The sequence below is a fragment of the Microtus pennsylvanicus genome, chromosome 18 (genome assembly GCF_037038515.1).
Source record: "Microtus pennsylvanicus isolate mMicPen1 chromosome 18, mMicPen1.hap1, whole genome shotgun sequence".
Taxonomy (NCBI): Eukaryota; Metazoa; Chordata; class Mammalia; order Rodentia; family Cricetidae; genus Microtus; species Microtus pennsylvanicus.
In genome coordinates this window covers 39,818,895-39,843,365 of record NC_134596.1, presented here as the reverse complement: position 1 = coordinate 39,843,365, position 24,471 = coordinate 39,818,895, and the positions used below count along the sequence as shown (strand labels likewise).

The following is a 24,471-nucleotide window of genomic DNA, read 5'->3' as shown; positions in this document are numbered from 1 at the left end:
TCCAAATAAGACGGATGGTGAGGACCAACACCTCAGGCTATCCTCCGGCCTTTGCAAGCGTGCTGTAGCTTGCACCCACATTCATCCACAAAACCTGGCTGTGTGTGTATGAGAACACACACACGTTTTAAAAAATAAATTTCCAGATTTTCAGAGAAGTTCCAATTTCACACCATTAGTCTCAAGTTTTTAATTAAAAAAACAAAATATGTTTTGTAGTTATGGCGAACTTCAACTCAGATCTTTTCTTCCCCTCTTTTGGCAGGGTTTCTCTGTGTACCTTTGGATCCTGTTCTAGAACTTGCTCTGTTGACCAGGCTGGCCCCGAACTCACAGAGATCTGCCTGTCATTGCCTCCTGAATGCCGGGTTTAAAGGCGTGCACCACCACCGCCTGGCATCAACTCAGATCTTAGCACAGTCATTGGACTTTCTGTTCGTGGGAAGATTATCACATTAACTCTGAACTTCAGTTTTTGTATCTGTAGGTGTGAAAGAGGCACTGAGAAGATTAAATGGCATGGTTTATGCCGGTTACTCAGCCCAGTAAGCATGGGAGCTGACTGTACAAGGGGCATTTACCATGTAAGGACCACTAATACTGGATTGGATTTTAGCTGTGTGTAACTTTACTAAGAACTGCACTCGCTGGAAAGTAACCCTCTGCTGCTCAAACTGTGCCATTGTTTAGGTCTCACAAATACCAACCTCTCTGAAGTGAAGGGGCGCCATGCAGCTAGGGACATAGCTGTAGGGTCACCGCGCCATGCAATTGGCATTGGTGTAACACGGGCAGTGCCATGAGTCCCGGTCCATCCTATTATCACCTCAAACTTCCAAGGCAGGCTGTCCTTCTGATGACAGTCACTCTGGTTATTGGTTAATTTCTCAATAGTTCAGTGGTCTCACTCCCTCTGTTAGAGTGCAGACTCCATAAAGGCCTCAGGGCTTCCCCTGGCGCCTTCACACGGCAGGCACTCACCACGCACTTGCTCAAATGAACCAACAGATCAGAGAGAAACGGGTTCTGCTTCTTCCCTCCTGACTGGTAAGGGTTGAGAAAGCTACCTCCCCTGTCTTGGCCTTGGTTTCCTGATGTATAACATGAATGATCCATTAGGTACCTCTAGCAAAACTGACCAATGAAGAAGGACAGACTATCAGATTCCATCACTCAATTCATAAGCTCAACATGTTTTATGCATCACCCACTGGATGCCAGACTTTGTGTTAATAGATGGACGGAGGGAGACACCTTTTGCCTGCATTTTCCTGGAAGGATTTAAACTTAAATTTATTTATTTATTTTGGAATGGTTTTACTATTTGGCCCAGGCTGGCCTTGAACTTGTGATCCTCCTCCTAACTCAGCCTTCAAAGCCCTGAGATAACAAATTTGTGCCACTCACATCTGTGGGGCATAAGATCTTAAACACTCATTCTCATAGGGAACTCTGTGAGAGACTGGTCGTAAGGGGTCTCTAAAGAGAAGCTATAGGGGCTGGGTGTGGGGATCAGTTGGTAGACTGCTTGCCTAGCCCCAGGAATATATGTTTATGTGGTGTGTGTGTGTGTGTGTGTAAAATCTGGGTGTAGTGGCACATAGCTGGAATCCCAGCTCATGGGAGGTGGAGGCAGGAGACACAGGAGCACAGGGTCATCTTCAGCTATACAGAGTTTCAGGTCACCCTGACGCAGACAACAACAATACCAACAACTATGAAAACCGACCAAAGATGACGAAGTGTCTGTTGTCAACTGAGTTCAGCAAACACTTTGGCTCTTAGCCACACTGAATGGTAGCACCTCACTGAAGAAAGCCCCATGTTTGTTCCCAGAGCATTTTCTGTTTTGGACTTGGAACTCTTTTTCCCACATATGTGCTGTGATAGTCTTGTCCAGGGCACCCCTCTTAGGTTTCTGCGAATTCCTCTGGTTGCCTACTCTACACACTTAGTGCTACTCAGAGGCACCCAGGGGAGGGAAACACTTAATATGGGGCCACTTTATCCACTCTCGGTTTCTTCAGATGACCCAAGTTCCACCCTGAGGACCTGCACAGTACGTTGGCATCAGAACGGCCTGAGGGTACTTGGGAGTGAAGAAGGTTCACTTGTTTCTGGCACCCATCACCCCCCATCCTCCACTCCATTAGCCAGCATGGGGAGGCCTCCTCCGGGGTGACTTGCTGATTTTCTTAAAGCAATGTGCCCATCCTTCCCCATGGGAGAAGCTCGTTAATTCCACAAACCCTGAAACTCATCAATAATTCAGAGAGCCCGAGTGACATTAACAGTCCCCTATGGAAGGGCTCACACCAGGCATTTGCTGGAGCCAAAATAATGTAGTCTGGAGATTTAGAGGAGGGCTCAGTTGTTCAAAAGAAACGATGCCCTTTAAATGACAAGGGACCACTTCATCTCAATATCACCTTTGCAGCTGACCAGCATCAGGCGTGGCCAGGAACCTTTCAGAATCTTGCGGAGTAGCAAGCGGGTTGCCTTCCGTCCAGCGCATGCCCTTCCAACTGCGTTTTGTCCTTTGCACCCCTTCATCTCTGCGCCCACCTCCCTGCACAAGATCAACATCTTTTCTCACCTCAGCGACAGCATTAATGTTACTGATCTCCTTGCTCCTAATATTCTCCCCCAACTCCTTTTCCACAGAAAGGACTAATGGGAGCCCCTAAATCACGAATGTCTTCTGCCCACTTTTAAAAAAACTTTTCACAGCTGTCTTAAAGCCCATGTCAAATTCCACAATCTGCAAGCACCCTGCCTCCTTTGGTGAGGTCTCCAAACCGCCACCAGCAGGGCTCTTATCACACTGGTTGGGATTATTTGCTTCTGAGTCTTCTCTGAGATACTATAGACCCCCTGCAGAGAGGGCCATTGCCACTGTGTGGAATCCACATTTCCTGGCAGTTTATGAGACCAGACAAGAGACTATTATTTATGTATGCTCTACCAACACAAGTGGGAAGAGAACAGAAGTGGGCTTTCCTTGAGCTATACCCCCCACCGCTCTGCTTTGACAAATCTCAAGCAGGCCGGTGCAGACCTCCGAACTGGGTTTGAGAATCAGCGCCCATTGCGCTAGGACACTGGCCGTACGGGGTTTGCTACGTACCCAGATTTTACCAAGAAGCATTTGTCTTTTAAAGGAAGTTCTGGTTCATTGACCTCAGCCCAATAAAGGTCTAGTGGTGGAATTTTCTGAACTACAGATCAGAGCAAGCGGCTTGAGGAAGGTGTAAACTACTTTCCAGGGAGGATACAGTTGGCGTATGTGATTGGGACGTAAAATACTGGGAATTATGAAACATTCTTGGTGACTTATGGTGATAGAATATAAAATGTTGGAGATCTGGATATGACCAGAAAGTCCAAAGTTCTGGCTTCATGACTTCCCAGACGTGTAACCTGGGTGAATCACTTAAAACTCCCTCAACTTCAGCTTCCGTTTTCACCCAAATGGGCAGCATTAAATCTGCTTCCTTTGAAAAAAAAATTAAGAGGACTCAAGACTCATGGACGCAAAGGACTCCACATGGTAGGGAGTGGTCCACTGAGTAATGATTCCATTATGAATTTAGTCTACACTCTTGATGGTGACTGCAATGAACGCTTGTCCCAGGAGAACACGGAGATATGTCTATTTCCTGCTGGTATGATTTTGTTCTCAGCAAAGGTCAGTGTATTAAAGTCAACAAACCTTGCTTCCTATCCGTTCGGTTGGGTCCTAGTAATACATTTGCTGCAGGGGCAAGGCTGACCCAGCTGAAAAGCATTTAGTCCATTATTGGTCCCTGTTGTTTGGATGTGAGCTGTCCCCCATAGACTCATATTTGAACACATGTTTCCCAGCTGTTTGGGAAGGCGGCGGAACCTTTTGGAGGTGGAACCTTATTGGAGGCAAGTGGATCACTGGGGGTTGACTTTGAGGTTTGGGAGTAGACTGTATTTCCTGTCTTCTCTCTACTTCCTGACTGCTGAGGTAATGGGGCTGGCAGGCTCATGTTCCTGCTGCCACACTTTCCACCAGGACGGACAATATCCCCTCAGACTGTCAGCTGAAATAAACTCTTTCTCTTTAGGTGGCTTCTTCTCAGGCATTCGGTCATAGCAACAATAAGAATAGTAACATAGTTCCCCAAACCTTTTCCTGAATTTTTTTTTAAAGTTGTTAGTCTTTCGTACAAACAGCCAATTTGCCCTTTTCTATTACAATTTTGGATTTTAATCTTGCTGAGTCCTTCAAGTCAAGAGAAAGAATAAGGACACAGTGACGGCACCATGCCACTTGAGTCTACGGAGTGACATCCCCACCCAGGTCCTGGTGCTTGGTGATCACTGCTTCATGCCACCCTCACGCTGCCCTCGTGGGGCAGACCTTCCAGCGTGCTCATCTTACAGATGACCATGTGACAGGGAAGTCACCTGCCCCCTGGTCACTCTGGCTATGGAGTGTGGAAGGGAGCTGGGATTCAGCTGATTACAGAATACAAGTCCCTAATCAAGGGACACAGGCACTGTGTTTAGACCCAAGGATTAAAAGCTATGACGTCATGTTTTCTCCTTAGGAAGTGCTGGGTTATTTTAAAAGTTTCAACCTGAGCCTTATTATTACGGCTCTGATGTCTTCGCGGAGAATTAGACATCACCTAAGCCATATCAATGTTTCACAATTACAAATCACGCTGCCATTAGGGGCTACTTTTCGTAGAACAAACTTACCAAAGCCAGGCCTTCTCTGTAAAGAAAAACAGGCAGCGAGCAACAGACCACCCTCTCCCCAGACTGCCATCTAGTTCTCATTCCCAGAGCCTGGCATGTGGACCTAGCACACAGTGAGTGCGCCCCGTGTGGCTGCTGGGAGAAGGAACACAGCAGTAATGGGATGCGGGCCTCGAGATTGCTTTCTCTTGCTCCCGAGCCTCTTCCTTTCCCAGGCCACCCAGGCTGGTCCCTAGTGTCTGGATTCTGATGGGCCAGAGGCCATAAGGAATGGGTGGGGTGACATGAGATGGGTGGACGGGGTGGAAGGTCTGGGGGTGGGGTGCAGGGGTGATGGAAGGGTCGCAACACAATGGTAATGTCACAGACAGCTCTATGTGACTGGGGCAAAGAGCGACATTCTCCATCCCCAAACCCACCCTCCTACGGTGACAAAGCTGGGGATGCGGCAGCATGTAGACACTGTCATGCCAATGGTGTGTTATATACATTCTTCTATGCACGTGACTTTTACGCTCACACACAAACACAGACACAAAGACAACAGGAAAATAGAGGAAGACCATACCTTTAACTACCCTATCCAGATAGTGAGCTTGGGAGATAAAAGACAGGACATTTAAGGTAGGACCAAGGAAGTGCAATACGGCCTGCCGTGTCACCATGCCAAGTGTTAAGGAGACACCAGGGAAGGGTGGGGAGTCAGGGTGGTGCCCAATGTTTGGGACAGGCCACTGTCATGGTGGGGGGGGAACAAAAACGAAAAACCAAAGACAAAATGACATGGGATAGAAGGACGGAGAGCAGGCGCATTCTCCATGAAGAGCCCGAAGGAGCAGTCGACTCATTCTGGGATCCAGGCATTTGGAAATGTGATCGTAGGAGCAGAAGACGTATGGAGAAGGAGGACGGAAGAAACGAGTCTGGGAAGCTGCACGAGTGGCCACAGTCCTGCCCTGTCAGGTTCATTAACGGTCACGGGAAACTACAGCTAACCCCTTGGGCTACCCAGAGCGATGGCCGACCTCCCTCAAGGGGAGGCAGCTCTACGGACAAATTATTTGGGCAGACAAACTCCTGAGAAATGAGAGGTTGGAGATCTGTAAATTTTGCCTAGTTTCTGATATACACCCGGGTTCTAGGTTCAGACTTTGGCTGAAATACATTGCTAGCTCATCTGTTTGGCATTTCCAAATTATCCAGGAATGCGCATGTCTACACAGACTCGAATGCAGGATGTGGGGGATGCCAAGTAAGATGTACCCCTACTTTGTGCATCTTATGAAGGATGTGAGGCGTAGATCGATGGATGTCACTGTGGAAAGTGGCAAGGCGAGGGAAATCTGGCCATGTCTTATCAAGAGACGGAACGATGGGTGCTTGGCTTTTCCAACGGAGGGGTCATTTGAATTATACGACACTCTAAGGTCTTGCCTACTTGTGAGGGTATCTGCCAAACATTGCTCTGATTTCTAAACCTAGTGTGTACACGTGCTATGTGTCTGGATACCCAGAACAGGACTAATCTCTTCAGTTCCTATTTTACCCTCCTTGTTGGGGTGTGAAAGAGGCTTCCTTTTCTGGTTTCTCTACACATCTTTTTTCTGGGTTCTCATACAGGCCAGACAGAAGGCACCATGTTCTAAAGCAACCAATGAATGCCTCAGACAGGCTGTACCCCATCCTCAGCTTGATTTCATGTACAACTCAAAAGTCCCTGAGACGGGACTGAACTATAATGATGGAGTGGCTTTATCTGGAAGCCAAAGGATTGTACGAACTGTAAGACCGGTTTTTCCTCACTTCATAAAAAAGACAGACAGGTACCATTGCTATCGCTATCTATCATCTGTCTGTCTATCTATCTATCTATCTATCTATCTATCTATCTATCTATCTATCTATCTATCTATCTATCATCCATCTACCTACTTACTACCTACCTATTCACTATCTATCTATTTGCTATCTATCTATCTATCTATCTATCTATCTATCTATCTATCTATCTATCTATTTATCTATCTATCTATCATCTATCTGTTTGCATCACAATACTGGTAGATGAGAGACTGTTCTTAGTTCATGTATCAATGCAGTAACTGTCATGATGATATATGCATCAGGAAGCCACATAGCCAAGTGGAAAATTGGGAGCAGGTGATTTAACGGGGCCTGCAAGCATCCCTTTATCCCCGGAGGTGCCGTGGGCTCTGTGCAGGAGGACATAAGAGGGGACTATGAAGGAGAATGGCGTTTAAGCAGGAGTGAATACACGGGGCCATGGGATGGCAAACATAGGGACCACCCAAATGAAAGAAAACTGAAACACGGGGAAAGCCCATCTCAAAAACAGCCAGGAGGTCTCTGGTCTAGAGGAGAACTTGGCTTGTTCTTAGTTCGTCTGTTTCTTTAGTTGTCTAAAAGTTTATTCATCTCAGTTTGCAAGGTGGTCTAAGATCTTGTAGCCATCACCTTGTGTGGCGTCCCGGAGCTTCGCCACCAGAGAGCAAGGGCAGATGCATAGAAAGTCCCGGCCCTGGTCGATTTTTCACTTTCCGGCATGCAGAGCTCCTGTGGGGGACCCTGGTTCAACATTCTTCTAACTACTCTAGACTCAGTGACATAGGACGTGTGCCGTGAGCTGTGACTTCCCTCCCAAGGATTTGGGTAGATGGGTCCCCTCACCGGGATCCACACGATCGCCTCGCTGTGTACTCGGGCTTTGAGGGAGTTTTCTGAACAGAAAACCTTCTTGATCGTCTCCAGACACAAGGGTGGCTCCCGAAGGTGAGGTACACTCCACGGGATAATCTCCTGAAAGCCAGGGCTGACTTCAGAGGGCTCTCTCTTCAAATGCCATTTCATTTCCGAGGACTTTGCAGTACGATAGATCTCTATTCGGAACAAATACTTTAATCCCTTTTAAGAACACTTGCTAATGTCTCCAGACCATAGGTGGGAACAGAAGCCAGCAGAAGTAACTGGAGCAGCTCAGGCTGTTTTCAGGAGGAAGTGTGGGCCTTCAAAATTTCAAACCCTAAGTCTACAGAGGGGTTCCTCTGCTACGGTGACACCAGAGATCACACCGACTAAAAAGGCTGGGAACACCTTCATGGCCAAGTCCAAGAGTTCTCTGAAAAGGGAACAAAACTTCCTTATCTCAGGCTGTAGAAAAAGGAAGCGACATCTGGGGTTTTGAAGTCCCATGCTGTTTCCTTAAACAAAGACAGAGGCCCACACTGTTACTGACTGGACATCTTGACAGGAGTGTTCTCAAACGCCACCATCTTGAAATCCATGACTTCAAGGTATTTTGAGACGATGGTGGCCAGCCCACAGTTTGTGGTTTGGAAGGTGGGTTCAGGAGTTCGTGAGATCTCTGCATCGTTCAACTCAGGGCTCCAAGATGAAGGTGCTGTGGGAGCAGCATCTTCCCCCACAGGCTGCAGGTATTTCCTTTATTTCCTTGTCTCATAGGTGTTCTTCCTATCTCCTTGTCACTGAGAAGACGGAGAAACCGGCAGCACAGAGTCATTTCCAGTAGGTTCTGAGGTGGGGTGTGTTAGGTGTCTTTGGTATTCCTGGGACCACCGGTGTGAAGATGCAGATTTATTTTTGTTCACTTGTCTGGACCCACAGAGGTTTCTAAGGGTTTTCCATCATAGTAGCTCCCAGGAGCACTGGGGCCTCTATCAAGGCTTCAAACCTGGTGAGAGGCTTCCCCTTCTCGCTCCCCAAGAATCCGGGGTTGACAATTAACCCTTGCATCACTGGCTCACACTATGACAGATGAAGTAGAGATCATTACAGAAGGTGCTGGAGTGGGGGTTATCGTCACGCGAATGTCTTTCCGGAAGATACCAACTACCAACGTGATGTTCTTACTGAGACCCAACAGGTCCTTGTTCTTCTTCTTCTTGAATGCAGGACTGGTAGATGAGGGGTCAGTGGTTTCTACCCTGAAATGACCCCACAAATCTCCTTTCTTTTCTTCCGGTTTCCCACCCTTTTCATAGGCGCACAGACTCGACTCTGACAGCTCCAGGGGGATCGCTGTGTGCTCTTTCCCTCTCTCTCCCTTTCCCGTGGGCTCTCGGGCCCTGTTGTGAGAGAGAGCTTTTGGGAATGAACAGCATAGGGTCATCACCCGGGTGCTGACACCGCCTGAGCGGCTTCTGAGCTCTTGTGGAAGGACAAATCTGATTACGAGGTGAAACTGGAGAGCTACCATTAGAAAGTGGACAAGGTACTCTAGAAGATTCTGCGGCTTTCTTGAAAATTCCCCTTCATCATGAAGTCTGGTTTTGCTCACTCAGGTGATTGCGTCACCAGAGTGTTATTTTGGTCTTTCCTCCCAGAAGAGGCTTTTGTTTAAGAATCGGGGTTTATGTGATTGGACGGCTCTCCCGAAGTTCAAGTAAATAATTCTGAATGTCTGGCATCTCCTGCCATCACAGCTTTGGGGTCAAGGTTGGATTTTATAAGTGAAATCAGAAGCTGGCATTTCCCACACGTGTTCTGAGGTTTTGTAGATGAGGGGGCGCTGAGGTGAATAAAATAATCACCGTAGAATTGATCCAAAATGTACGTGTTTTCAAAGACGGGGAAAAATTAAACACCTTAAATTTAACAATGATTTTCAACTTTTCTTAAGAAACTGGAGGTCAATTCTTGGACTGGCGGGACCCATAACATTCCTGGAACAGACATCTGAAATCGCACTTCTGATGATTGTATATGAACCACACACTTGAGGAACAGAGCCAAGTCAATCCATCTTACCTTAGCTTCTAGACTAGGAACCGTAGCTCCATATACGCAAATGACTCCCACAGACGCAAATGAAAGCATATTGAGGGAGCAAAACAAAATTGTTTTCTTTGGTGGGGGACAGTTTCAGGTGAAATTCTTCTGGGGTGATGGGAGGTGGAGGAGAGGGCTGGAATTCCATCATCACCAGTGACATCATCCAGCTGCTCATTCTGTGAGCGTTGAGAGAGAAACTGTCCCGGGCAATCATGTGATTTTCCTGTGGCAATTTCACCAGAGACATATCCACTAGGTGCCGAGAGAGGGTGATTCCTCACCTAAGGCATGGGATGGGGACGGGCTCCATGGGGCGCATTCTCACGAGAGTAAAAACAATATTGGCATTAAAGAAGATGCCATTGACGTGTTTTCTCTTATTTGGAAAACCAACCTTTTTGGAGATAAAACAGGCAGCTTCCTTGAAAGATCCAGGGAGGGTGAGGGTGGGGGAACCAAATCTCTAAAGGAAGGTGTGTGATGTCTACTATAACAATCTGCAATGGGAAGTGTCCCTGAGGGACAACACTTCTTCTGCTGGGGACTTGGCTGAAAGAGCCCAGAGTTTCCTCGGTCTTTATGTACTACTTCCTTCCTGCTGTAAGGTAAACACATTATTCCTCCCTGTTTGCGGAGGGTAGCGATGTTTAGATAAACAGACCCTGAGTCTGATCCCTTCCACAGCACAGAGGTCTCTGAATCGGCATCAAGGGTACTAGCATCTGCTCTGGTTGGGAGAGAACTGGATTGCAGGGTAGGTTCTAGCTTCAGGACTGATGGTGGGAGAGAATTGAACGCTTGGCATGTCTCTCACGTCGGCACCCTCTTTCCTACAAGTGATGCTCACAGGGATACAAAAGGGGGGATTTCTCCTTCCTACCACTTCAGCAAGGAGGGAGTACTCAACATTGTCTAAGCTGAACCCCTAACCCCTTCTATCCTGCACGGTTACTGACGTGTTACTTCAGCATGAGGGTACTGGGTTTCTCACAGGGATGCAGCTGGCCACAGCAGAGACCCAAAAACAGAAGGGAGCCATGCAGGGAAATTACACAAGGACAAAGAAAACGCTTATCACACAATGAGAGAATAGAATCCTGAGCCCAAGTCCTTTCATCTGAGCCACTGTGACTCGCCCGTGACCTCCTCTGTGTCCTGTGGCATTTTTCTTATTTTTGATATTTATGACTGTCAACCTTCCTCTTCAGCTATGCATATTTACCTTGATGTATTTCTTATCTAAAAGGAAAAACCATCTGCAATCAAAGAAGAAGCTGTTCTTAAAGGGAAACAATGGGGCAAGCAGGGGAGGTAGAAAGGACAGTAGAGCTTTTTGGCACCAAAACAAATGGGATCTTCTGAAAGCTGGTCTGATGAATGGCTACGGCAGATGTGGTCCAGCCTGCCTACAAGCCCTGACACCAATCCTCTGCAGCGAGACCAAGGGAGAATTTCCCTCCTTGCTGTCATTTGGCATGGGCGGGAGGTCTTGTTTTATAAAGGGCAGTTACCTCTTGGAATTTAGGAAAGCAAACTCAGAACTTCATAAGCAAGAGATGGAAAATGTGTTCTCCTTGGGTTCTGATGGTTTGTTTTTTCTAAAATGTATGTGTGAGCAGAGTGTGGTGGTGCACTTTTGATCCCTGTACTCAGGAGGCAGAGGCAAGTGGATTGCTGGAATTTTGGGAGCCAGCCTGGTCCACATAGTGAGTTTCAGGACAGCCAAGGCTACAAAGTGAGACCCTATCTCAATAAAACAAAAGCAAAAGTGTGTGTGTGTGTGTACACGTGTATCTATCTCAAAAAACCAAACAAATCAAAAACAAAAGCAAAAGTGTGTGTGTATATGTGTGTGTCTATCTCAAAAAAAAATCAAAAACAAAAGTGTGTGTGTGTGTGTGTGTGTGTGCTCACGCTCGTGCACAGCATGGAGGCCATAGAAGAATCTTAAGGAACACCACCACCTTATTTGAGATAGGGTCTTTTGTTGGCCTAGGGCTCACCAGTTAGGCTACACCCATTAGCCACTGAGATCCTATTGTCGGCACCACTCTGGCGCTGGGATTACGAGCATCAGCCACCACACCTGGCTTCGACATGGATTCTGGGGTTTGAACTCAGGCCCTAACGCTGGCAAGGCAAGCAGCTTACCAACTGAGCCATTCTCTAGAACCTGATTCTTTCCTGAAATGGGAATGAACTTCCAGGTTAAGAGGCTGAAAGTTTAGGCTGTCCTCGGAGTAAAGGAGAGAGGAAAGCAGAGGCTCTGAGATGACCAGGCTCACTAAGAATTCCGAGACAGACCTGAGATGGGATAACCTTACAGAAGTCGTCAAGCAGCTCGGAATGAGATGGGACGGCACGGTCTGCTGTGCGGAAGAGAAAGCCGCGTCACCAATATGAAGGGATCTATGAGGAGCATGGGGTGAGGCAAAGTTGGGGGGACTCCGAGCCTGACTGGACAAACAGGGCCCTGTTCTAGGCAGGGCCTGAGCTGGATGCCCGGTGGACACCTGGGAACCAGCTGCAAAGGACCGTAGGGCGAACAGCTGGGAAGGGAAAAATCAAGCTTCTAATTCTTGTTTTCAAAGGTTATACGCCCTTTACTTCCAGGTCCCCGAGAAAGAGAAAATAATCCATAACTCTTTGCATTGTTAGAAGTGTAAAATAATGCAGTTAGAGCCTTAGGCACAGTGCTTGGCACATCATAAATACTCAAAAATTAGGAGCCATTATTGTTAATAGATAGAACATGTTCCATAGCTGTTTATTAACTTGGGGATGTTCAGAGGACTGAGGATATGAAGTAATGGCAAAACAGAAAGACTGGATACAAGGTACACAATTTGCTTAAAATCCGTTTCTCTCTCAAAAGTTAGGACTTTTCTTGCCATTTCTATGAGACCCAAGGGGTCACTTTCTGCACTGAGAGGCACCTGGAATCCTGCCTTATAAAAGCCATGTGCTTACCATCTGATCACAAACCCTTTCTTAAAAAAAAGAGAGAGAGAGGAAAGGGAAGAAGTTAAAACGCGTACACAAAGCAGTCGATCCAATAAAGAGCTTTTGGTGAGTGTTCATTCCAGGATAATAAACCAAGCGAAACGTCTGGCTGTGTTTAAAATCAACAAAGCCAGCAGGAAAGGCAGAGAGACGGGAAGAAGTGATCAGCTTGTTTTGAAAGTGGCCGACAGTGCTGCTTCAGCAGGGCCTGGTGCGGAGCAGCCCCCAGAGAGGAGAAAGGAGACAGATGCAGACAGGATGGAAGCCTGGGGCAGGGGAAAGAGAAATGCAGATGTGGCCTAGGGACCTGGAGAAGAGTTTTTGCTGGGATTAGAGGCCTCTTCGGGAGCCTTGGATACTACAAGGAGCCGTGCAGCCATATGATAAAACTGCTAACGACGGCCACATGTTTGGGGCACTCCACCGTGCGCCAGCCTGTGCCAAGCTCTTTGCTTGCCTTATTCTCCCCATCCTATAGGTGAGGAAATTGAGATTCAGTGGGGCAGTGGCCCTTGCCCATAGCCGCCACTTGACTCATCTCTGAGCAAAGAGCAATGTCACATTTAGCTCGGGAAGGGCTCAAGAGCAAGACCTGCTAACCAGCTAGATGCCACGTGGGGAATGCATCTGGGGGAGGACGTGTGTGGAAAATGCCAGATGGTGCGCTTAAACCCAGCTGATGTCTAGGAGAAGCCAGTCATAATGCCGTCAGATGAAAGGACTTTGGGCCTCTATCCACATGCAGTGGAGGCCCAGGCTGGCCCCCAAGTGTCTTTCAGAGCAACCAGAATGCCCTGAGACCTTTGCCATACCGATGGTGCAGTGTTCGCCGTTCCAGCCGGGGCTGCATTCACACTTGCCATCCCTGCAGGTCCCATGTTCCGCACAGCGAGGGTGGCAGGCCCGTTGGTCGCATGCGGCCCCCATCCAGCCATCCTCACAGCGGCAGGTGCCTCCTACGCAGACGCCGTGGCCACCGCAGTCAGCAGCACAGATCTCTGTGGGCGAGAAAGAGGGGCAAAGGGCAGGGGTGGGAGGAGAGAGAACAAAAGCTTATTGAGCCAGTTGTTGCTGGGAACAGGGGTCACCCTTGGCCACCTAGTTAGGCTCTGTGAGCGGTGGGGATTCCAGAGGCTAGGTAGAGTAATCTCCATGGGCCTTTGGCAGAGGCCTGCCAGCACTGGCTTCTTCACCAGAATAGGGGGATTGTGTAGCTCTGCTCTGTTTGCTTTTCCCTATCACCACTCTGCTTTTGTGCTGGCCACTTCCAAAGGGGACCGGCCTTCTGAACAGATGCGAGAAAAAGTCACATTTAATTAAAAATCAGCTATGGGTGAAGACAAAGTGGGGATGCATCCCTGTCACCAAATGAGGCGCTTGTGGGCCTGGCGAGGACCCCATGAAGATTGTCTTTACAGCCTCTGCTCCAGTGCAGACAGAGTGGGAGGGCGGGAGGGGGAGAGAGTAGGGGTAGGGATGGCTGGTTCATGCTTCTGTTTTCAGGCTTGTCCCAGATCTAGGTTTGCCCTGCGAAACTGGGTTTATTTTCTGTCCTTGGGCTTGATGCTCCCCACAGCTTCAGGCACCACTGAAATGAGCTCTCTGGTCCAAAGTAAACAGCGGGGGAGGGGGACACCTCATGGCCAGAGAGGAGCTGCCTTATCCTTCACAAAGGCTGCTCTGTGTGGGTGCAAAATACACAGGGCCCAATTCACAAGTCCCTGGGGCTCCAAGCCAGCAGCTGCCTCATGCTTACTGAAAATCTCAGACCAAAAGGTTTGCTTTTTAGGAAATTTGTGTAGCTCGTGAACAGGCGCACACACACACACCCCAGGTGATCTTCTCCAGGGCTCTGATGGAGGACTAGACTTGATCAACTCGTTCCCCATGACCCAACAGTCTTCCCTGTGTGTGAAAAGCCCAACAATTTTAAATTTCTTTGCAACCAGGTTAAATGGCACCTGCATCAAGCTGTCTCCACCCATTTCTCCCTTGCTAGAGGCACTGCGGTGCTAAGAAGTTGCTAATATTCTAGGTTCTTCGACAAAAGGGAAGGACAAGGGCTGGGGGTGGCTCAGTGAGTGTTTGCTGCACCAGCATAGGTATAACATCAGTTTGTAACCTCGGTACCCACAGAGAAGCTGGGCGTGGCTACAAGTCTGCAGCCCCGGGGTCTCCCAGCCAGTCAGCCTGGTCCAGCAGGTGAGCTTCAGGTTTAGGGAGAGATGCTGTCCTCAGAGGAATACATAGGGTAGAGGGTGACAGAACAGGGACTCCCATGTGCACACACATGTACACGCACACACACACATAAACACAAAGGAAAATAAAATTGGATTTCAGCGGTTCTGACATTTTTTTTTCCATCAACCTAGAATACAATAAACAAAGTGCTGGGAAATTTAAAAAGCACAATAAGAGCTGCTATTTATGTTGTGTTTGTACGTAGCTATCTTGCCAAGCTGCCACCGCAGAATAGAGGTTGTGGCTAGATGCAGTACACAGGGCATCTCTCTGCTGTCCAGGCCTGGGGAGCTGCTGAAGAGGGGCGGAAGCAGTTGTGACATGGATCGTGCCAGGCCCAGGAGCTTCTGAGCTGTAGGATATGGAAGGAGGTCCCTTGGGTCCACCGAGCCACAGCTTTTGGTTTGGAGGGACTGTGCTGTGAAGCCTTGCTACAAAACAGCCCTCTGCTCTTCTCCAGACCCTCGTGAGTGCTCAGGACAGAACAGAGGGTCAAGGAACTCAAGATGGAGGTCAGGGCAGCCCACTTTCCCTAGGCATTCCGAGAGGCTTGTGAGACCCTTGCCTGCTTAGTCACTCGTCTCGGGACCTGGGTGTCACTTGGTCCCTGTCTCTTGGTGTCAGCTTCCTCATCTACTTCTGGGGGAACCGGAAGATGTCTAAAGTCCCGCTGGGGCTCCAAGACATAGTCTGTGCCACAGTATCCTCCACGTTACACAATACAACCACAGTTGAAGGCCTGGCCCAAGGTCCTGGCTTCTCTTCTCACCTGTAATTCATCTGTGGCTAGGCGTTTGCTTCCCCCCACCCCAGACTACACTTTGGGGTGCTTCTCCGTGTCACAGCCAGATCTACAGCAGCCCAGGGCTTGGGCTCCACCCTCTGGTCACCTCTGTTCCTGAACTGATACTTGTTAAATAACAGACAGATGGAGATGCCCCACGTGACAGGTGCCTGAGGGTGGTGAGTTCCCGTGCACGCCACTCAGCCTGGCTCAATGTCCAGCAAGCCTGTCTGTCTGCATCTCTGGGTCTGAAGATGGAACCATGGCACTAGGTGTCCCACATCCAGCAGCTCTCCAGGGTGTCACCCCCTTCAGACAACATCTTGGGCTTGCCCAAGGACAGAGAGCACAAGTTTCAGGCCCCAGACCCCTGTGGGTCATGGGTTGGGTCACATCTCTGACACTTCCTTCTGTTTATACACACTTAAAGGGCAGTGACCTCCTGGTGACTCTGGGGGCTGGTTGAGCACCCTGGGAGAGAAGAATAACCTGGCATTCATTTGGGTTTGCCCAGCACTTTTTTCCAAGTGGGAGTTGATGGTGTGAAAGCCAACAGCAAATAGCGCTCTGTCCTCGGAGGTGTGAACCACGAGACTGGCAGCCGAAGCTGTGGGGTTTGGGGAAGCAGGGCACAGGGAGGTAGAAGGGCCAAGGGCAGAGAGTGAGGCTTTGCCCTGCACTTGCATTTAATGGACATATAACCTCCTCCATACTTTAAATCATCGCTAGACGGAGTTGTCAGGGCCAAACAACTGTGTTTATAGTTGTTTGGTATACTCTTTAGGGAACAGATGCAAGAAAAAAAATCTATACTCAGTATAGATGAAGTTTTTGTTTCCAGTCTACAGTTGATCGAAACTCCAGAAGCAGAAGTTATGGACAGAGGACGTGGGCTTCACCTCAGACTTAGTAACCTGGCAGTGCTCACTGCCAGCCTGCTGAGCTGCTCAGCTGCTCTGAGCGTCCTTTCTTTCCTCTGTGTAACGGGAATGCGGAGAGCCACACTGCAGAGGCTCCACAGTGCCTGATCTAGGTGTCAGGGAGTCCCTACTGATTTACATCTAGTGAGCCCTGAGCCCGAGCTGTGTCTAGTGCTAGAAACGCACAGGCCAGTAAGATCCAACCTCTGTCTCAGAAAAGCACAGTCCACATAAGACACAAACTGATTCTAAATAGTCAACATATGCATTCTAAATATATAAACATTCCAAATAGTTAATATATTTGCTTATAGCATATGTACTAATACACAGCCATTATTAATACTTATACCTTTTTGTTTAGCTACCACGGGTTAAAGCCATGGCTCTAAGGAGGAGGCAGACCTGGGACTTGCCCATGGCTTTGTCACTTACGGACTGCATAAAATGCACTGTATTACACAACCCATTAAGCCTCACTTTGCATCTCTGTAAAATAGGGGTGATAACTTTCACTTCACTACCCTCACGGGCCTGCTATTAGATCAAATGAGGTAATGCGGGGGGGGGGAAGATGTTTCTGATTTAACACTTTTATCAGGTTTTACACCTCCCGAAGCACATTTCATATTCGGTTTCTCACTAATTCTTACAGCAACGTTATGAGAACACCGTGTTACTGTCCTTAGAGACGTGGCTCGGAGAGCTACGGAGTCCACGGACGCTTGATAAGGTCTTGCAGGCATCCTTGGAGCCATGCAGTCCGGCAAAGCAAACAGTTCTTTAAATGGAGCCTCAGAATAAGCAAGACGGGTACCCAGGAGAGCTCTTCCTCCAAGGTCCAGCAGACCTCTCCTGCCCACTTCTGGCCCCATTGTTTTGTTTTTCTTTGTTCTGCCCGAGTTTAACCCTGGGTGTTCATGGGATCTTCCGGGCAGAGTTCCCGGGATGACCCTGCATCTTGTTCTTTGCATGCAGAGTTTGGTCCCATCATCTAAACACGCCACTTTCTTGCTGGCCACATTTCCCTATTGTCTAGGGCTGCCTGGTGACTGGGCACCCCCGCCCCCACCACAGGCCCTTTACGAGCTGGCTTGTGAGCTCTGGCACGTTTTAATGGGAGGGGCCCAGACCGGGTGACCTTGATGTTTACGGGGTGCTAACTGATGGTAACACAGAAAAGCCTGTTGGACCGAGTGGAAGGACCCTCAACGCCTGATGGGAGGAGAAACCCGAGACTTGACTTTACCGTTTGGCTTCGGACTGACTGCATTCCCTATTCCCCGCCCCCCAATACTCTGGTTTATTATTCTTGCCCTTGAAATAAAAGGAACTGTTTTATTTTTCCTTCTCAGATTCAGCCTTGACATTAAAGCAGATGAAACTTCACAGAACGCTGGGTGAGAACCAAGCAGGACAGTGCTCTAGAATGTGCTTTGGCGGCTCATCTGCCATTTACATAACAGAAGCGTCCTCAGGGGAAGTGGGTCACAGCTCCTCTCTAAATCTCAGGTTTCCTGCTTTCTAAGTGGGGGTGGGGGTGGTATTAGCCACTTTAAAGAGTGTGGCAGGGCTGGTTCTCGCATGGGTATCTTCCTAAGTGCTAAAGTGACAGAGGGCTTGAGAATCAAAACCCGACAAAGCCTGCTTTCCTGTCTCCTGGAGTTGTATTCCAGCACAGCAGAAGCATTTAACCTACTCTGTCGGGTCAAATGAACTGACGTGTCCAAAGGTAAAGACCGTGGCATAGAATCTATGCTTGGAACAGTCAGAACACAACCAATTTCATATGTACTTTTAATGTATTTATTTTAATAAAAAGGAAACAAGACGTGGCAAGTGTAGCAAAGTCAAGAGATCAGTGTGAGTGCTGATGCCCGCTCCACACCTAGTGTAAGAGAACTTTTGGCAAAGCTACTTAACTCATGTGATCAGAACCAGAGGTTTCTGCCTGGGTATGGGAGGCCCCAGGGCCTGGGAGAAATCTTTTCTTATACAGGAGCCATAGGATAGACTTGTTTTCAAATGTGAGTACCAAATTTCCCAGGGCCCCTTGGGAAAAGTCCTTTACCCTTTCTCAACCACAGTTCCTCACTTGATTGGTTGAACGAACAGAGAGACATAAAAAAAAAATGCTGGAGGAGTCTGTTCCATGTCTGTGAGCTTAACCCCATCTCGGGGTCATGCTATACAAAAATTTCCATCAAGCACATCCAAACAGAGGTTCACTATTCTCAGGGGATAAGTGCTTTAGACACCCATGTCCAATCTGTGTGAACTCTATAACCATTAAATGTCTCAGTACACACACCTGCAGACCCATCTTCCTTCACGCTACCCCATGAGCGGTACCTGTCGTCTGCCTGTGACACGGATGGGAATGGACATGTGAGGAACAGGTGAAAAGGGCAGGAAAAGATGCAGGAGTTGGTTATTGGTAATTATTTCCCAAAGTACAAGCATGTGTGTGTGTGTGGGGAAGTTGCCCCAGGCTTCTCTCATTAAACACAAGTCTCCATCCATACAAGCCAAGATGAAGCCCGGGACTATCACAGTTACGTTTTGGTTTGTTGGGACTTACTTGACATCCCAGTCATTAAAAATCTGGTAGGTGAGGCTGTATCTTTGCCCTGCTGGGAAAGATTCGTGCACACTTTCCTCATAAAGCACCATCTACTCAGAAAGACGGACAAACTGGGAAGAGAGAAGGTACCCCACCCAAATGCATGAACACTCCCATGCATCAAGGAAAGGGAGGCGAAGATGGTTTTGAAATTCCCTGGGTGTGGAGACAGGATCTGCCCTGTGTGACCTCTGGGACGTCTTCCTAAGTCTGTACTGTGCACTGAGAGGGGTAATAAGGAAGATGCTCCATGGTGTTTAGGACCTGAGATTTGGAGACTGACCTTAGAAACTCGGTAGAGGACTTAACAGTTTCTAATGCTTCCTGGTGGCATTCTCTGTCTAATTACTTGGCAGATGTTAAGTCCAAGTCACACTGGCCAGCATGTGAGTCAAAACAAGGGGAGAGCCAAGCGTCCACATGTTCCAGAGTTATAGGTGGTGCTCATACGTATCCCCCCATCAACACCTAGGACCGACTCATGTATCCCAACTGAGCCAACAGCGTGGGCAGGTGAGGTGATCTGCTCAGTGGCATTTTGGCTAGAATGGAAGATCTATCTGTCTATCCTCGCTTCCTTCGTCTGTCAATTGTGCAATCAATGGAGGTCAGGCCTCTGATACAATCTGACGGTGTTGTCTTAGTATAAATTGTTTAGTAGATTATGGGCTGAGTTAAACAACGTGACTGCTGACATTGGAGGTGTCAATACCAAGATCTTGGGACCAGTTATATGAAGTCCAAGGAAGGCGCTTTATATTCTTCCCACCTCCCATGAGTAAACAGTTATTAAACGTCATGTTTGTGTAGCAGAAATAGCCGGGATTAGAAGACAGGAGGGGGGACAAGGAGATGGCACTCCACTGAGGTGCCTCTGAACAGTTGGTGGGCACTGAATCCAAAGTGTATTTGGAGGGACAGGCTTTGTGGGCAGCTCCTCAGCTGGGCAGAGAGTACAGGCAGAGAGATGGATGGGGCCCGGGGTGTGCGAAGGACCATCCAGAACAATGGGCGTGGACTTAAGCGATGGTGTCAATCCTCAGGAAGGAGACAAGAATATCGCTGCATGGAGAGCTGGTGAACAGATGTGGAGACTGAGATAGCCCTTCTGCGGACCGAGCATTGCAGCTCTGTGTGTGTGAAGACCTGCAGCTGGTTAACAGATATGGAGACTGAGATAGCCCTTCTGCGGACCGAGCATTGCAGCTCTGTGTGTGTAAAGACCTGCAGCTGGTGAATAGATGTGGAGACTGAGATAGCCCCTCTGTGGACCGAGCATTGCAGCTCTGTGTGTGAAGACCTGCAGCTGGAGGGCACGGGAGGGGCTGCCCATCACGCTTAGGGTGCGATCTGGCTGCCGGAAGGCAGATCCTTCCACAACTGCAGCTGCGTGTCCAGAGACAGCGAGTGGACGAGTGAGCTTGGGGATGGCAAGGCGGGTGTGAGAGAGAGGTACGGGAACAAGAGAAGAAAGTAGTGAATAAAGGCAGCTTGAGACCTAGGATGCTGGGATGGGTAGAAACTGAAAAGGGAGGAAGAGCAAGGAGAAATCAGAAGGCGGCTTGTAGCTGGAAGACTGTCACCAGGAGGTCCCCTTAAAGTGGACGTCCAGTTAAGGAAGAAGGAGCTGGGGACTCAGAGGAGCAACAGGAAGCAACACTAAGATACACGGTCCCTGGCAGTGGCGTGACGTGAGTTGATTGACACGATCCTGATGCCTTGCCTAGCCAGCGTAGCACAAACCTTGGTAGCTGCACATGAACCCTGACCCGAGAAGCTCCTGGTTTTCAATCTTAGTTTTCACAAAGTATTTTTGGGTTAGTCACCCAAGTTCCTTGAACCCTGGTTTCCTGGGAACCAACCCATCTGCCATGTCAGAGGCTTCTGTAGTCATTGTTTGAATAAACCATGAAGCCCATATGGGAAGGGGCTCAGCAAAATGTAACATTTCCATTCAAAGAGCAGGGTTTTTTTTCTTCTTCTTTTAAATCACAAGCTATCGTCCCAGCAGTTTGATTCAGGATGATGACTGGAGATTTGCTACAAAGTGTCAGCCTGAGCATCCAAACAGAAGCCCAACTCTGAGGTCCAATGGCAGGAGGGCTTCTATTTGCATACTGAAAGGCTCCAGTTCTGATAGGAAATGTTCCAGGGCTGTCGAGGGAAATCCTGCTAAATTACAAAGCTGCCAGCTTTTGCTTTATCAACCTTTAACTCTGGCAGTATTTAGCAGTGTGCCTGTCTGGGCTCAATTTTCCAGTCTTTGATTAACTGACCATCTCGCTGCTCTGCCTAAACCCAGTTCCTTCCCAGCCAACCGGTGGGTTCTTCCCCGCCTCCCCCACCTCACTCCCCTCCTCTGCACTGGTATTAATCTCTTAGATATTTATTATTCTGAACTTTGATACTTAGGCTGTCACTGGCTTTGGGAGGGGGTATGGGAAATGTCAGGTCTCAATGGATATTATTCCTCTGGTGAAATTCTAACCTTGAGTTTTCCGTCTTGTAACATACCTATACAGAAATAGCCTGGCCCGATCATTTCCTTTTGATGTTTAGTTGGCTGTCGGCACTGTGCTTTCTGGGCTGAGAAGGTAATGTTTCTCAGAGAGAGAACAATTCTGGCTACACAAATGAGACTTGTAACAGGGGAGAATGCTCAACGCCCAATCTAATTTTCTCTCCCATCCATGAACATCAGACAATTTTTCTGGCATTAAAGCATCTCGCTCGGTCTTTCTGTCATTAATAAGAATTAAATTCTCTTCCCTCAAATTTAAATGTAATTATATTTTGCCTCGTAAATAAAATTGAATTACCATTTTCAAAATTTAGCGCTAATGCAGTGGCTATGTTCAGAGCTTTAATTTTTCTTAATACTGATGCTACTTTCAGCTTATTTTTTTAAAAAGCATTTAGTTCATTGTGTTGTCAATTGTGACTTAATTCAATACAGAGCTTTTCAGCTTCTTATCCATCTAACCCATCCAATTATTTTTGTTCTTTTATATGCTTTGTGATTTTCTTTTTTCTTTTTCTTTTCTTTCTTTTATAAGGAAGAAGAGAGATAGAGAACGGAAGCCCAGAGAACCTAAATCTGAATCTGGAAGGTTTTCATCCAGATTTAGGAAGAATCTGGACCAGGTAGATCTGAGAACAAAGGGAGAAGTGGAGTCTAAAAGGGAAATAGTCCAGGCTCATTGAAAGAAATCCTCACCTCACCCCAAGACAGCCCTGATTGTCCTGGACTCTTTTTGCAGACCAGGCTGGCTTTGAACTCTCAGAGATCTGATCGCCCCTGCCTCTCCGTTGCTAAGCTGAAGTGTGCAGGCTGCCGGACTCACCCTTTTGTGTCCTGGTGACTTAACGCAACTGAGTCTTCACGCTTAAGTGCAAGTACCTTCCTGACTGCCCTGTTTCCCTGGCCTCTAATCAAAAATGGTGGGGAGGTATTTATTTGATGAGCTCCTAGAGTTGCACCTACCCGGGTCCTAGCTTCGCTGCCTACCCTCTCCTCCCAGGGGTTCCCCGCTAGTGAGACCGAGGAACAAATTTACCGGACTCTCAGACAGCTATCTGCTGGAGCACATGTGGTTACTCTGTGGGGTACCCGGAAGCCTCCTTTCCATTCCCTTCCTCCTAATGGTTCTCACGACTCCTCGGCGAGGACCTTCCTGGGTCATCGCCTAGCCAAGTTCAACACGTTCTAACCTCCATGCTCCTGAACCTATGGTGCGCACGCCACCTAGAGCTCTTAGCGGTTGTCATGCTTGGGTGGATTGCAGGGTTTCCGGCACACGAGAGACGTGGGAAAGGGGGACAGGAATGCATGTAGCTGTGGACTGAGTACAGGCCTAGAGCTGTTCTCGGATGCTGTCTGTGGAGATTGAGCTACCTGGTGGAGAGGAGGCTGATGTTAATGTGGGGACCATATAAACTCCCCTCCAACCCTGAATTTGTTTGAGGTTAAGAACTGCTGGGCTGATTTAGACCTAATCATGCATAATAAAAAAATGTATTCATGCTTCCTTTATTAAGCGCTTACTGAATGCCAGGCACCATAGTAGATAGTTTATGCACATTTACTAAAGCTAATTTGGAAAACAGTCCTGCAAGGAGAATAAGTATTAGTATTACTATTAGTGGGTAATTTGGTCCTGCTCCAAATCCCACGATTTTATGGATGGCACATGCTGCCTTCAGACCCACACCACTTGATCTCCAATGCATCTCCACTTTTTATTCCATGAAACTCAAGTGCAATGAAATTACAAGAATCATAAAGTACCAGTGCGAGCATTTTCCAGGCGAGAGTCTGCCATGTACTGCTTCTGGGAGCCAGCAACCCAGAGGAATAAAAGGCAGTGGCAGGCTCCACTCAAATAAAAGTCATTTCTAGAAGATAAGATGGGAGAGTGCTTGCTGAGCAGTGGGAATGAAGACCCAATTCATGAGGTGGAGAAGAGAGGCTCTGGGGAGAGAGTGGGAAAGAAGACCCAAAAAGAACCCGGCCCTGGGGCAGTCGGTGCCTAGAAAGCATCCGAGTGCCTGAACTGATTTAGAAGCCAGTAGACTCTGGAAGAAAAGCAGGCTTTGCTGAGTTTAAGGATCATGCCAAAGAGGTAAAATTCCCCCTGCCCATCTTGAGCAAAAGAAAAACCAGCTAAAGCACTTGGGTGGAGGCTGGGCGCAGACAATGAGCGTACTCGCTTGATGGGAAAGCTGCTCTCTGGGGAGATGCTCTGGAAGAGGCCAGCCAGGGCTGAACCTTGTCCTTGTCCAGGAAGGCACCGAACCAAGAGGAATGAGGTCTGGACCGTGACAGAAATGGATTCTAGGGCTTGGCTTTAGCTCTGTGGAGTGAGTGGAGGTGGAGGGGAAGGGAGAGGTGACTAGGAGGGCAAGGGAGTCACGAGACAGTGAAAATGTCCATCTTGTGATGCTGGGATTTTCCCGGGGAGCTTCAGCTATAGCCGCCCCCCCGTGTGTGTGTGTGTGTGTGTGTGTGTGTGTGTGTGTGTGTGTTCCTCGGGGCTCTGCCATCCTCACTTTGACCATTCCCTGGTCAGTCACTCAATGCAATCATCACGAGAACCTAACAAATGTTCAGCCCTGAGCTGGGTCTACTATCACATAGACCCTGACCCCATGTTGGTTTGTCTTCAGAGTCGTGGCTGCAAAACAGTGCTCAAATCACCACCATGCTTTGGATCCTGAATGTCCCCAGTAGCCGTACGTTTAAGGATTAGTCCCCATTCTGTGGCACTATTAGTAAGTGGTTGACTTTTTACTAGATGAGACCAAGTACAGGTAAGTTACTTTTACTCAGGGCATTTCTTAGACGGGAATAATGG

General features: G+C 48.2%; 1 protein-coding gene across 6 annotated transcripts in view; it reads right to left on the bottom strand.

Annotated features, from left to right (window-relative positions):
* Tenm4 (teneurin transmembrane protein 4) overlaps positions 1-24,471 on the bottom strand; it is a 677,803-nt gene that overhangs the window by 98,493 nt on the left and 554,839 nt on the right. For 4 of the 6 annotated variants that reach the window (XM_075953236.1, XM_075953232.1, XM_075953237.1 and 1 more), the window contains 2 exons: positions 13,359-13,544; positions 5,303-5,329 (listed from right to left, as the gene is read on the bottom strand). In XM_075953236.1, the coding sequence (XP_075809351.1) occupies positions 5,303-5,329; positions 13,359-13,544 (213 nt within the window). The remainder of the gene's footprint in view (positions 1-5,302; positions 5,330-13,358; positions 13,545-24,471) is intronic. The other 2 variants (XM_075953234.1, XM_075953238.1) reach the window with 1 other exon arrangement.